The 15,730-nt window shown below is 38.3% G+C and overlaps 1 protein-coding gene across 4 annotated transcripts; it reads left to right on the top strand.

Annotated features, from left to right (window-relative positions):
• The first annotated feature begins 1,153 nt into the window (after positions 1 to 1,153).
• Positions 1,154 to 15,547, top strand: LOC136283374 (uncharacterized). Of its 4 annotated transcripts, XR_010718741.1 has the most exons (7): positions 1,185 to 1,203; positions 3,058 to 3,112; positions 5,516 to 5,568; positions 11,794 to 13,224; positions 13,694 to 13,814; positions 14,349 to 14,434; positions 14,959 to 15,547. XR_010718741.1 is itself a non-coding variant. In XM_066172145.1 (3 exons), the coding sequence occupies exons 1-3, from the start codon at positions 1,188 to 1,190 to the stop codon at positions 13,741 to 13,743; spliced, it is 1,497 nt and encodes a 498-aa protein (XP_066028242.1). In that variant the 5' UTR covers positions 1,154 to 1,187; the 3' UTR covers positions 13,744 to 13,906. The 4 variants fall into 4 exon arrangements, 1 of the variants encoding a protein (XP_066028242.1); XR_010718740.1 differs by lacking the exon at positions 1,185 to 1,203 and having other exon boundaries at positions 1,423 to 3,112; XR_010718739.1 differs by lacking the exons at positions 3,058 to 3,112; positions 5,516 to 5,568 and having other exon boundaries at positions 1,154 to 1,203.
• Positions 15,548 to 15,730: the final 183 nt, after the last annotated feature.

Raw genomic sequence — 15,730 nt, 5'->3', positions numbered from 1 at the left:
TCACAGAAGACCAGGTGCACTATCTTCATGTACTTGAGCCAAGAGGGATGTCCGCCTTCAACTTTCGATCTCTTTACGAACGGTGCTGCGAAGCTATATTAAATTAAAGGTAGTTGTTCCTTGCAGCGATTCTTTCGACTGAGAAAAGAGTCGCTGTTTCTTCAAGGTTGCAGCGTAACTATCTCCGAAAGAAATCTGTAAAAACCCTGAGATTCTGTGGCAAATGATCCAACTTTTTACGACGACCGTGGCACTGTTTACAAATGCAAGCGTGGGACGCTGAAACCTAGTTTCGTAAGTGAGATGCTAATCAAACATCGTCCTCCTCTTACTCGATACCAAAATTTGATTGCAATCTTTCCCTATACCCTTGATGCAAAGAACATATTGGAACTCGGACGCTGAATTGTAAATTTACCCGAAATTCACCTCAATGCTGTTGTTTATCTCGATAACCTTCACGCGAACACGTGCCACTTCTCAAAAAGATGTCATCAAGTGACATTATTTTGCATAATTAGAATGACGTCACAGAACACGATTAGTGTATACGTTCTCTCGCCTCTGTTCCACCTGGGGGGGAGGGTACGGCTACACGTGGGCAGGAGGTGCAACGAGGTTTGATTTTTCAAACACATCACGTAATCGTACATGTAGGTTGCAAAAAAACTGTCTAGTATGCGGAACACTTCGTCACACTTTGCAAATACTTTCTGCTTGCTTCGTTCTATAGTAGAACCCCGCCAACTCGAAAAAAATTGACCTTTTTTTTCAGTCATTTACTATCAGGCTACTTGAAGTTTCCGTCAACTCGAACTAGTTTTACTTATACTTTACTTTGGCTAACATTTATCCAGATGAGTCGAACTTTATTGAAGTAACAAATTAGGTCATAAAGCTGATTGACACTTTCTTATCTTTAGTTACGATCGATACCTACGTTATAGCATTCATGAATTAGAAGGATACGATTATACAATAATGTTATCGGTATAATAGCTCAATGATATTAAATCAGAACAAAATATTATTGTGTAAAAGGTCAAGGTACGCCACGTAATTATTTAAAATGCGGAAAATATTTTCATTTGCTTAGTTAGCAATATTTCATGCTGTTACAGCAATTAAAACAGACTTCTGTTACTCGCTGCAACGCACAGATAGTGTAGGAGACGACTGGAAGAGCAATGTCAAGAGGACATGGTAAAGTCATTCTTGTCTTCTTTTTCTATAGCGGGTGATGTCAAGAATTGGAAACGCAAAAACAGAATTTGATAGCTTATTATTTAAAATATAATCCAAGTTTACTTTGGCAAGGGCGTTAAAATTGCTCTTAAACCCATTTAAAGAATAAGATTACATGCTGGAGTGGGTCAGCTGGACTTCCACGAATACATCGCTGAGAAACTGTTTTTCTTATACTCCACTTTCCAACTCAGTTGTGCGCACTGCTCGATATACAGGTGGTCCACGTTTGTAGTACACTGTCATTTCAGCACGGCCATAAATGGTGCATACGTTTGCCGTTTTTTCAAGTGACGCTTAAGTATCGTGACGCTGACGCTCTGACGCTGACGTTCAATTTTTTTTCCACTGAGATAAGTATTTATCACTCAGTCTGGTTCGCTTAGTCAGAGGTCGTTTAATTCATGGGTTGCTTATTACATAAAGCACCGAGTCTCATAAAATCGTATTTCTAGTCATGCATAATGTTGAGTTTGAACACTTAGTGGCAAATTCCTTTCTTTAACCAATGCCAAATCGTGTCAGTTCTTCCTTTAGCGCTGAAATGTGTCGTGGCGGAATGAGGAGCTTCTGTTCATCAAAGATGCTGTCGCTGTCTAGAAAAGAGCTCAGTCTAGCGAGAGTAGTTTATTCATATAGCGGAGATATATCAAACCTCTGTTCTCTGACCTCTGTTCGTAGTAATATTAACTTTGATTTACTATTTATGACGAACCCAACGTCGATTACGAATCTTTCTCAAGACTAAACATAAACTTCCCTTGCGGCTATAGGAACTAAATGGAAAGATTTGCCTTCGCTAGCACGAGGAAGTAAATCGCGATTAAAATACAAATTTGAGTTATTCAAAATGAGGAACTCAAGCATTCCGTTCTCTTAAACTTCCTAAAAGATTAAAACGGCACAGATCGATTTAGAGGCAGTTCAGGCTTCAGTTTAAGTCGCATTCATCTCTATATTTTTATATTTGATTTGAACAGGCTCGTGAAAGGAACTTAGTCTGATTTCTTCAGTTGTTCAGAACTGCGAGTCCAAAATTAGACACTGACTCAGCAATATTCCTATGTTTATAAAGTCTATAAAATGCATATCATAAATTATGAATACAATTCTATCCCGCTTATACATAAACACGTAAAATATAGCGATTTGAACCGACTTTCGGAGTCTTCATGACGCCATTGTCAAGGTAAATGTTTGGATAATGAATTCTGCGAGTGTTAATAACTGCTATAAATTTACGTGATAAAGAATGCGAGATTAAATTACATAAATACTTTAACACGGATTGAGTCGGATTACACGTTCAGAGTTGGTTCTAGTTCTCTGGTGAATAACATCTCGTACAGTAAGCAATCGAGTTTATTTCTGCATTCTTTAGAACATCGAAGCGCCTCAGTAGGTCTTCAGGGACCTTGCCTCGTTTGTCTTGGTAGTGTCTATATATAGAAGATGACCGTTGTTTATGTCCGCCCACACTTACGTGTAAGTGTCCGCGCGTAAAGCCCACATAACCTGCATCAGACAGGTTACATTGAAAACGATAAACAACGCGTTGTTGGTTTACGATCTGTGGCTTTTTCTTTTCAACTTTTAGGTCTTGATTGATTTTACGGCTGGCGAACACAGCTTGGACTGTTGTCTGTACTTTCAGGCTGAGGTCCTTGAGTTGTTTCTTGACATAATTTGTTGATTCTTGGCCCTTTAGCTTTCATCGAGCCATTTAACAAGAGCGAAGTTTTATGTGTGCGTTGCTGATAATATAAGTCACATAGCTAACCGTTCTGTATGGGTTTTTGGTAACCCATATAGGTGTACCAAAGTGGGCTAGTGCTTGGCTGGAAGCTCAATAGGATGGAATCGATTGGTACGTAACCATTAAGACTTTTTGGAAAAGAAATTTACTACAATTGATGATGAACTAGCATGCTATTGTTGATGTTATCGTTCGTGTTAAAGTCTTTAGAAGTGATGCACCATTTTAGAGCAGTTTGAATGATTTCGCTGTGTCACATGTTAATCCAAAAGAAAATTATTATTATCCGTGGTAGCGTTATTGAAATTTTGCACATCAATGTTATTCAGTGTCAATTGATTCTAATGAAGCATTTGAGTTCATTTTTAAGAATAACTATCCTGATTTATTCAATTTTGAACCTGGGGTGTTGCATTTCCAGCCCTCTATGGCTTTACTCCACCTCAGTAATCAGTTCATGTACCATATGACTATAAGTGGAAACTGTAGAGCTTTCTTTTTTCATTCATCTATTTATCTATTCATTTTCTCCCCTCACGGCGGGGAGAAGAGGTGAAGACAAAAAATGAAATATAAACTTGAGATCAACTTTAAAATGTATGTTTTCCTAATATTTCGGTTCGGGAACTGATGAACCCGTCATAAGGGGCTAAAGGAAAAAAATGAATGGTTCATTAGACCGCCAACTGACCATCATGTGTTGAATGGTGTAGCTCAATGGTTCAATTTGACTCTTGCGTGGAAAAAAGGCAACATGTCGAGACCTGTGATCGTGAAATGGGATAACATATCATTGGTCAGTCGATATCTTGCTCTGCAAGTCACATTATCATATAGCTAGCAGCGCACGCGAGCAAGATGAAGTGAATCCTGTGTTCTGATTGGCTACCTGAGCGGGCATGATGGGCCCACCCTCGCCCGTTCGGGATCCCCCGTATTAATCCCACGCAAGAAAACTTACAAAGCTCGTAACTTTTGGACAATGTTTTCAAATATACATAGAAAAAATAAACGACCCTCTTGGGTTTATTGTGCTGCAAACACAGTTGGCTTTCACTATCGGCTCTCGAAATAAACAGGCCATTCTTGATTCTTGTCAAAGCGAAATCTTTTGCTATACAATGAATCCTTTAATGATTAAGCCAAGAGAATATAAACTGTCTGATCCAATGATATAGAGAGAGCTATTAATCAACGTTCTCGTTGCTTCTGCGTCCGTCAATTTGATGCCAAAAGCACATCAGTATTACAATAAGGTTTTGTAGCCAATGCTTCTCAACCTACGTCTTTAACAAATAAAAAGCCGCTGATTAATATCAGTGAGCCCGCAATATCCCATAAATATTGGTCAGAGGATTCTTTGGTGCAACAGCTGTCACTTTAACATCTCAATGTTCGCGCAGTTAAACGATTGCATAGGAGGCTTATTACATTTAGGACAGTTATTACATTTAGGACTTCAACAGGTGTTAACACTTCGATGATCTGCCCTTGGTTTTGAGTCCCTCCAAAGGGAGAACACAAAATTTGCTCGTAACGTTGATGGAAACTTCAGATAATATTCGTACAAACTCGGACTTGTCCATCACCACTGTTCGATTTTGCACTGTGACGAATCTCTTTCTAACTATTTTTGAAAAAATAGGCAGTCCGGGTTTAACAAATTTAGCTTCTCTTTTCGTCATAGGTCGCTTATTTAAAAGGTAATATGCTCTCTCTTCGAATAAAATTTTCTTCCTTGAAGTTTCCACTATGTGCAGATCACACCTATTTAGATATTTCTGCAGCGAAAAGTTATTATGCGCCAGAGACGTCTTTCGTAGTGTCACGGCAAATACTGCAAAAATTATATCTTCGGAACTTCTCGGCATACTTCGCTTATTCAAACGGTAAAAATTTCTATCCTTAAAGAAAAACACCTTTCCTCTAAGTTTTCATGATGCATTGATCATTCCTTTTGAGTCTATTAAGAGCTAATGTCAGCATGCATCAAACAAACAGCGGCAAGTCACCCAAAATTTGCTTTCACTCCTACTTTCATATTTTGTAGCCAAATATGTTCTAATAATTGTGGTGTAGTTTTTTTTATAAAAATTTATTTCAGTTTTCGAGAAATAATTTTTTCGTTCGACCGCTCAAATATGCAAATTTTCACTATGAACATTACCCGAGTTGTGTGACCTTATGTGACGAATATACCAGACCTACGGTATTTCTGTGAACATAATACTTTGTTTTATCATCTAAACTTAATCTCCTGTCATTATTGAAGCTGGCAAAGAAATATTCTATTCTATTCTTAGGCTCACAGAGTTATTGGTCCTTGGAGAAGAAAGTCAAGAAAGGGGAAAGGATGGACCAATGAGCTTTCTTTAACATACGGTCAAAACTTTTTCCGACTGATACTGTGATACTGATAAGTGTTAGCGTTAATACGGAACTTCTAAATTGATGAAGAATTCGGTTGGAATTCATCAGAAACACGATTGCTAATTCTAATATTTTGGCCGGCAGATCACAAGGCAACGATAAGGACTGCATTACAGACTATATGTGAGTTTCTAGAGGTGAGTAGAAGCTTTGTACGTCCTCTTTAATGGACCTTTTGAGCTTCAAACGTCATCGATTGGACACTTGCTCTCGACTTGGTCTGTAATAGATAAACAACAGTCGTGACTAGAATGAACTATTGCTTGGCGTGAAGAATGGTTCACTACTATTGCGCTTATAACTGCTACAATGTTTCCACAAATTCGGATTTTTCTTTTCATAAATACCCTAAGGAACTCAAGCTTCAGAAGTTAAATATCCATGCTATATTTCTTCACCTGCCAGTAACGAATTCGCGTTTTAAGTTTGCATGAATAAATAACCCGGGCCCAGTTGTTCAGAGGGCGGTTAACGCTATCCAACGGATACATCCCTATCCAGTGGATAAGTGTTAACAACATGTGCTATCCAACGATTAGAGATTTATCCAGTGGATAGCGTTATCTACCCTTCCAACCACCGGGGCCAGAAAAATATTTTCGTCTTGTCTCGTCTCGATTTTTAAATGTAATGGTTGTTTTTCAGTTTATCTTTAAAAATGTTGGCTTTAATGATAAAAAAGATCCAAATAAAGCCTCGAGAGTAACCTCCAGTACCAAAGTGTGCTCTGAACAGTTCCAAAGTATGTGACGAGTTCGGTGCTCTCCACTTTTAGCACTAAAAATACATTTATATGGTTCAGAGCCTCCTAGCCTTAAGTTATAAAAACATTGAGGTGACTCTGTACATGATCTACATATTTTGTACAAAGCTATCAAGAAGATGAAGCTGGATATGCTAACGTTGATAAAAAATAGACAGTTTAAATGATAATAAAGATTCGGCGGTGGAGGACGTATATGCAATAAAAATTTGTGCTAAAATTATTATATAAAATTAGTTAATAATTTGATACCCATGATGTGACATACTAATTTCATAAGAAACGTTGTTTCACGTGATCAAGTCGAAGATTTTAAAACGTGTAGATTAAATTTGACGGACACCGCGAGATTGGCTGCGTTTCTGGGGACAGTTCGAAAGTCAAATTAATGAATCCAGTGCCCCTCAAGTCGCGAAGTTTTCTTATTTGAAATCATAAGTTGATTTGGAGGTGCGAAATCTCATCGATGGTTTTTTGGGACTCTTTTTCTGGTTTCTTTAACCGTACAAACAAGGAAAAGAAAACAAAAAACACTCGAAAAAACTTTTTGTGTATGCTTCTTTGATAGCAAAAGAATATAACCAGTTTTGCCAGAAAATCCGCCGCATACGTTGGGTTGAGGAACCGAACATCCCTCTTGCCGTAAATATTATTAGACGTTTTGGTGAGTAGTATTGCTGAGTATGAGTATGAATCACACTGATAAAGAGCGATTCGCAGCCGCGTCGTCTTGCATCGCGACAGAAATCTTAACTTTACTTTTCCCGCGTAAACGACGGCGTTGTAGTCCCAGTCCTTTATCAGCCACCGCGTTCTAGAAGCCGTCGCGTCTCGGATCTTAAAGTCCCTAATAGTGTTGTAAAGCCGGAATGTGAACAGTATACTTCGCTAAATAAAATGTTAAGTATTTTTTTCAAAAGTGTTGATGGCACATATATCTTTTACTGCTGTATTAAACAATAAAGGCATCGGTGGCATTCGGAAAAGCACCAAGAAAAAATAATATTTACGTTTTGTAACTTACAAAAAACCAATCGTGTTGTAAAGCCAAAATGTTACCAGGTTATACTTCGCTACTTACAAAGTTAAGCAATTTTCCAAACGTTTTGAGTGGAACAATATTTTTACTGCTATATTAACCAACGGAAGCACTGGGAAAGGCATCGGTGACACCGGGAAAGGCATCAAGAAGAATGATATTTACGATAAGTAACTTGTTGTATGACGAAAAAAGTATCTTGACTTGTTTAAGGCGTTAATCACAGTTGGTTTGCTTTTCACTTGAATTTTGCGATCTCGACTTTCGATTCCGGAAAAATGAAAAGCTAAGCAACTCTAGAAAAATTTCACTCCCGATTTTTATATTTTTAGAGTCATTAATAAGTTTGTATCCACAGCCTTGAGATAAGAAATTTAAAATTTCCATCAGCTGTAGTTCTTTTAGTGTTTACTATATATATTCAATCGCCTCATTTCACGTGAAAAAGGCATGTAGGAAAACACTGAGCTTCGAGAAACAGCCAAGTTAAGGCTAATGTGTTTACCATGCTTAAATATTTATAATCAGGGCTACTCGTTTAGGAAACCTTTTTTCAAAGATCCAGACGTTGAAATAGTTCTGTTTCCCGTTCGAAGGGTTTATTTTCCTATTTAATGTATCAAATGAACTCGGGATGAAAACTTAACTTTCGAACCGAAGGGCAGGTGAAATGTTGTGTTGGTGTCTCTGTCCCCCCCCCCCCCCCCAAGTCTTTGCGAAAGGTATATCCAGACAACCTGCACGGAAAAACTGACCACAGCTATAGCTATAGTATAGCCTGAGAGTATGCATTAAGTTTAATACGCCACAAGTACATTTATTGTAAATTTACTGCTCTTGGGGCACTAGTGGTTTCTAACCGCTGTGTGGATTCTTTGTGCGGTAAGAGCTTGAACTATTTCACACCACTGATGGTTAACAAAGAAAAACTGTGAAATTATGATGACTTGTTTACAAGTCCTTTTCTGTCACGTGATCCGAAACGACTATCAGTCGTGATCACGACAGATTTGACTGCAAAGCACAAACAATCGATCGCCGAGCCTAAAGCTGCCAAAACATTTCCTAAAATTCGTATTTGTATTTTCTTATATATGCTAAGGATCCTAAGCTTCAGAAGTTAAGTATCCATGCCATATTTCAGCAACAAACTAGCCCCACGATTGTGTTTTAATCTGCACGAGTAATTAGTTAGAAAAAATAATTTCGTCGTGTCTCGATGTCTAAGCGTTGTGGTTGTTTTTCAGTTTCTTTTAAAACAGATATGGACTTTTAGAATTTAAAAAAACAAAAGAAAACATATGATTAAATGCAACATTTAGTGCCAAAGTGTATTCTGAACATTTCGAAGACGACGATTTTGAGTTTACAGACAGCCGAGCTAGGAGATTGAAAGATGGCACCTGTCAACCAGAGGTTATTTCAGTAGGAATTAGTGTTTCGTTTCCGGCACGATAATATTAGGAACGGCTGTCACAGTTTCAGGAAAAGTCTGAGAATAATAGATTAATTTAAAGCAAGGAAAAGTCTGGGAATTCCACTTTAAAATTTACATCTTTAAGAGAAGACTGGGAAAAGTGAAATTTCAAGTAAATATGATGTTGTTCATCTTGTCTTGGCCATTTCCATGATGAAAGATGGTAACACTTTCCTTTATGATGTTGATTATGTACATTGTTTAGAACGGTTGACAGCTTCCTGACCATAATATCCTTCCCCTTTGTAATGCAAGTTGAATTTGGTTTGTGAATGTAATCATACATTTACTTTTTCTTCTGTACATTTCATGGACATGAATGGGTAAATAAGCTGATGTTGAGCTTTTTAAGGAAATCAGTCAATTTTTCCCATGTTACCTTGAGGAATTATGAATTCACGTACACTACATTTAACTTGCAGAAAGTTTTAATTTATGGATAGAAAGGGTGGCTGTCGGGGGGGATGTTTGAGGTTATTATCAGGATTCGTTCTTGAAATTGTTAATTCAATTGGTCAGAGCAATTTACATTTGTCAGGGAAAGTCAGGGAATTTAAAAAACTCAGAACTGTGGCAACCATTATGGTAGGGGGTACTTTTTTATCAACCTGTATACTGTGCCATCTAGTTGCTTTTCGTGTATCTCCTTTAACATGTGAAGAAGCCCAGTGTAAACTGAGCATCAAACATGAGATTTATAAATCTCCTCAGGATTGACTAACAGTTCCTCATTAGCAGATAGTGTTTGGGTTGTATAGGTTCTCCATGTTTCTGAAGATGGTTACTAAACTCTGAGATTGCTGTTCATCTAGTTATTTAAAAACCATGGCAGGTAGTGAACCTCACACATTTTAAAGTGTCAACATCCATGGCTCTATATTCTGTAAAGGCATAAATCAAGCATTTTAAATGAGAATTATAAATCCCCTTGATATCACTTAGCAGTTCCTCATCAACATATAAGATCTCTTGATTGGTCGAATTTTCAGAAAAATGTCAGATTGCTTGTCATTTGGTGGTTTGAAAACTTTGACCACCTCCCAGTAACATAACCAGAGAATAAAATTAACATGAAACAAAAAAATAACAGCTTTTGATAAGATGTAGCTTCATTCTCTCCCTAAATCACAAAATCATTATGAAAGTACTTTTTGTGATCAATTTGCTTCCCTTTTTCGCCCATTTCAAGTATTTTTGTGATCGTTAAAGATCTTGTGCCTGAGAGTTTGGTTTTTCAGCTCAAGGTGTTTATAATCTCAGTTACAAACTCCATTTCTTTTGTTTCCTATTTCTGTATCACCATAGTCTTTAAAGTGCTGAGTTATCAGTGAATATAAAAATTTCAGCAAGTGAAGAAGCAGTTTCACCTATATGATGTCTTCTGAAGTAGAACTTGAGTAGCCATTTTGAATTCTTGTTTATCCATTTCAAACCATGTGACCACACAGCGAAAAAGGTCCATTGTCCATGACTTTCTTTTTTTTCTATTTTTTTTTTTGAGGGTTGACATTAAGGAACAACATGAAAGATGTTATTGAGCGGTAATTTTGGAACGAATTGAGTCGCGAACGCTTGAATGCCATGAAAGCCTTGAATGCCTTGTATGCTTAGTATGCCAATGTCTTAGTTGAAAAACGTTCACTTGTTGTAAAAAGCAAAATCTGAAATCTGAAACCAAACTGTATATACTCTATGCAATCTATTTAACAACGCTACTACCGTGAGACTGAAGAACATAACTATAATGGATGCAAACTGCTTGTGAAGAAAGACGACATGTTGGATTCACTTGATGGCAAGGAACGTAGCTACGATAACAGTACGAATGGTATTAATTTCACGATCAGAAAGGTGAATCTTACGTTTGTTTTCATTGTAGTTGTATGGATATTCTTTTTTAATAAATACGTGATCCAAAACCCTGTGCTTTTTTGTGTATAATGTTATTATGTTAAATATTGTTTATGCAATTGTCTTGTCACAGGCGGCCCAAGCTCACGTCTCGAGAAAAAGTCAACGATTAATCCATGAACGCGTCACACGTTGTGTGACTCGGTGTTAAGTTACGGGAGGAACTGCACGTTATAAGGAATAGTACAGGGAACGAAGTATGGTCGATTTACAACGATACATATTTCGAAATATGAACATTTTTCTCGTAAAATCAATAAAACTTACTCATACCCTGTGTATCCGTTGTATTTTCTGGCGATTTCTACCGTTTTAAGCTTGCTTTACCATCACTGTTATTCACGTAATCTACTTTTATTACGTTGGTAAAATCTGTACAGACATCACACCAACCAACTCGCGCGCCAAGTAAGAAGACTATATTGAAGGCTTGAAATAATATTGTGATCGATTTTCAACAAGAAATGGGCCAGGAATACTCCACAATAGTGCAAATAATCGTGAAGGCGGATCGCAGAAAAGCGATTGCGTGACGCTCGGTAAGCTGTAAGATGACATGTTATTATTTACCAGACGTAAAAACTCTTCAGATTCTTAGTCTGCATTTTGTACCCACTCTGCAGTCTGCAGTCTATATTTTGTATCCGGTCTGCAGTCTGCTGTCTGCATTTTTTACTAACAGGTATCCGTGACAACAATACAGTTTATTTTTGGTTACATTTATTCGCAAAACACACATAATCTACCACAAAATACCTGTGAGTGAGGTAATTCGGCATTTTTGTTCTTTCCCACATTAATATTCTTCTCTCCTTTTGTAAGAATGTAGACATCACTCACAATGTTTCAAGTAATCTACCCACCCTACAAAAAAGTAATTCTTGCATGCATAGCATGCCTATGTTTTGAAATAGGTCTATGCCCTTGGCCAGACTTGAGCGCACTATTTCAGTATACTAGTCCGACACCCATAGTATCACTACACTTGATTCCAAGGATCCAGTACCACCCAGGTATCCCAGTTACCCTGCTCACAGGGTCTAGTTCTTTACCAAGATCAAAACTTACCATCTCTCTCATTCTATTTAAAAAAGTATGAAGTAGATTATTTCCAAATATTACCTGCCCCCTATAAAAAGGTACATTAAGACGTTCATTTTTACCATCACTAGTCTTGGGAGAATCACAAGCCCTGGTGGCAGGACTGTCCGAGCATACACCTGGAATTTCCCCACAGTTTTTGGCACGGCATTCAACAGACCAGTCTCTCTTTGGTGGTACAGGGAGAAACGATGCAGCCCCAAGCAACGACCAGACAAGAAAAACAAACCCACGGATATCAGGCACAAGATCTCAAATGAGGCCAGCTGTGGACAGTCAAAACCTTTTTCTTGTTGGTGACACATACCCGAATCATAGAAACATGCCGACAGAGCAAGATGACACAGGTCACAGGGAGAACGACAAGGACGCAAAGCCTGGGAGAATCAGGTCACGAGATGATATGCGAAACACTATAGATAAAAAAGAATCAAATTTCTTTGGTATAAAGCCTTGCTTCCTTGCTCGTCACTCAGAAGACAGTAGCATTACCACTCCTACCGATGACAAAGGGAATGCAGCGGAAAACGTCAATGGAAGTTCTTCCAACACCTTCTCAAGGTATCAATGGTCATCTTGTTTCACTACTGAGCAAGGCTATCAAGTAACTTACCCCTTCCAAGCACCATCGTTTCATTCTGAAAGTTCAAAGGTATCTGTTAACGCACAAGGTCCAAATCTTCATGGCTCCTTCGATCCTAACCCTGCGGTTTGGGATCAACCAGTGCCTGCTCGTCCTCTACTTTCTCTTCCCTGCAACGGATCGGAGCATCTCCAAACCCTTTCCTGCGATGACCTGCGAATTATAGCGATAGCTCCGCATGCTTTGATCAATGGTGACTCGCCGTTGGCGCAAACACCCCTTTTACCACAACAAAGAAAAGTCAAGGATCAACCTACTGATCCTGAAGTACAACGGGAGAGAAACTCTGACTTTGAAGTGATAAATGGAAATCCTGCATGTTTATCGGATACCACTGCAGTTGCACAAGGCCTGATCTCCCCTGAAATGGAAATCTCCGCTCTACCACAAGCAGCCATGAACACAAATCTAATATGGGAAACAGGAACACATGCAGATCAGGACACTGCTTACCAAAAGGCACTGGGTGTCTTAAATGATGATTCCTTAGCTGACCCAGAGCTACGAGTGGCTGAGGCTTCTTTCCCTGTCGAAACAACCTTGAAAGAAAGGGAAGTAAGAGAAAAGGCAATGAAGGAAGAAGAGCGAAAAAAAAAGGAAGAGCGGACCAGGAAAGAACAACAAGCACGTGAAAGAGGAGAAAGAGAGGTAACGGAAGCAAGAGGAATGGAACACGGTAATTTAACAGAAGAAGGAAGCTCGACTATCAATGGAGATGAAGCACTCGAGCAAATGATGATGCTAGGGACCTCTCGTTTGGAAAGAAAGTATAGAGAAAGGGAAAAAGAATGGATGAAAAAATGGGCTGGGCCCCAAAAGAGCGATCTCAAGACAGACAAACACAGTGTTGTAAGTGCTGGTAAGTTTAAAAATATTTATGACAAACTTTTTTTTTCCCTTTTGTTTCGATGGTACGTTTGTTCTCCAAAAGAATAGGGATCAGAGATGTATTGGCCTGCTTCACTACCAAGTGTTACTGTGGTAATGAAGAATACTGACGCTAACTTAAGGGCGAGAGCAGACTTTAAAAGGAGAGAGAAACTCTAATATATACGCGCATGAAGCTATCTAATGCTAATGGTTTTTAGCTCATTTGCCTTAGTGGAATCGTCTCCAAAAGATACGCGTATAACAGTGGATACGAATTATGGTTTCTCAACGCGTATCAAGCTCCCTTTCAGTAGGTTCCTCAGTCTATTCGAGTGGAAATACAACGTTTATCAGTATGAGTTCGAAATATATTTTCTCAACGAGTCATATTTTCGACCTGCGAAGTGCAGTTTCGACCTGTGTTCGACCTGCGAAGTGCCGTTTCTATTTTCGTTTAGCATCCTCAAGGACGACTCCTCCCACTGTGATGAGTGTAACTTCTGTATAAACAAGGGGCTGGAAGGGAGGCATAACCGCAGACCGAATTCAGGACCTGATGAGTGCTGTATCTGTTTGGAGGTAATGACTTACTCCTCACATTAACACTCCGTTGCTGCAAAACTACCAGAGAAGGGGATTTCTCTGTCTTGTTCGTTTCGCATCGTTTCTTGTTTCTTGGATTTCGTCATCGGTTGTACTGTATAATTAATATTTTGTGTTCTCGTGGTGTCTCATCGTATCATTTATACATTGGAACGTCTTCCTTTCTGCTATTGTAAGAGTATGGATTTCAAAAACTGTCTAGAGACATTCGTGACAGTGGTTGCGAACAAAATCGGCTCTGCAAGAGTAAATATTGGCCAATAGAATTTTCCCTTTTGTTGTAGTTATATCCTTGTTAGCGACAATGAAAGTGAAATCTGGTAAATTCAATGTTTGAGCGATAAATTTAGCAACATACTAAGAGAGCACTTGAGTTCTTCTTAGCTAGGTTCTGAGTGCAAAGGGAAGCGTTCAATAGGATTATTGGAAAAAATAATTGTAAAAGTTAAACTGATAGATAATACCTGTAAATCCTTTTGGTTAATGGACGTTAAGAACATTTATTTTCAGGACATGTTCGACGACGATGTTCGAATCCAGCCATGCTTACACAAGTTTCATAGAGAGTGTATCATTAAATTGAAACAGAGTGGCGAGTAAGTATGCTAAAAAACACATGATCTTTTCTGAATTAACTAAAAAAATGAAGAACGTGTTAGTGTTCCCCTCCATTTGATGGTATCTAGTTAATATTCTGAATCGTATTTGTACGTGAAGTTGTGGTGGAGGCTGTAGGGGTCAGTTGCCTGACTCTCTCGACTTCTGGCTGCGTGAACTGGAGTGCCAAAATCAATCATTTCTTTTTTGCGTCTTCTTTCCCTTGAAGGAACTTTTCTTTGTTTCAATTGCATCTCTCATTGGTTTGTGATGTTAACTTCTGACTAGCTGTTGTGAGTAACTGGGTTTTGGTTTAATGAAACTGAGATAGAGGCTCTCTTTGCATGCAGCCTTGGAACAGTTCTGAATCCACAGCAATGCTAGGTCGATTGTGAGCTTTACAGTTTCCTTTCCTTCCTAGTTTTACCCGTGATTTTACGGTGATCTTGTATTGAATATTCTCGCGTTTAATTCAAACAAGTTTACGTTGCATTTACCTGAAATATTTCCTTTAAATTTGTAGTCACAGATGTCCACTTTGTCGCCTCCATCTATACAGTCAGACAAATGACAGTGAATGACAACGTCCATCCCAGGCCCTTCTATTCTCGCCTCTTTGATAAAACCGAGAGGACCCTTGGAATGGAGCTGAAAGGATGAATTTTTTCTGTCCTTTTGATAACTGTTAGGTGTTTAGTTTCTTTAGACTTCTAGCGTAAATTCAGTAACGGCAGTTTAGTACTTAAGAGAGGATGTCAGCATCCATCGAACAAATTTGAAATTTTGTGGCAAGTGGCCCAAAATTCGTTTTCTCTGCTACTTTCATATTTTGTAGCCCAATATGTTCTAATAATTGTGGTGTAGTCTTTTTGTGAAAATATATTTAGTTTTCGAGAAATGACTTTTTTCGTTCGACCGCTCAAATATGCAAATTTTCACCGTGAATATTACCCGAGTTGTGTGACCTCATGTAACGAATGTACTAGGCCTACGGTATTTCTGTGAACATAATCCTTTGTTTTATCATCTAAACTTAATCCCCTGTCGTTATTGAAGCTGGCAAAGAAATATTTATTTTTTAGTGAATATTTTTGTCTGACATACTTTTCCTATGTCGAAAAGTAGCATCAAAACAAAGACAGTTTTAACAATGACCGATATGACAGAATCTACTGAGCTTCAAGCTTTTAAAAGACCAAAGGATGGTTGTAAAGTTACTGTAAAAATTTCCTTGTGCAACTACAATGAAAACAAACATAAGATTTACCTTTCTGATCGTGAAATTAATACCATTC

Source organism: Pocillopora verrucosa, chromosome 9, assembly GCF_036669915.1.
Source record: "Pocillopora verrucosa isolate sample1 chromosome 9, ASM3666991v2, whole genome shotgun sequence".
Classification (NCBI taxonomy): Eukaryota; Metazoa; Cnidaria; class Anthozoa; order Scleractinia; family Pocilloporidae; genus Pocillopora; species Pocillopora verrucosa.
Note: the sequence above shows the minus strand (reverse complement) of the source record. Positions and strands in the feature narration are given on the sequence as shown.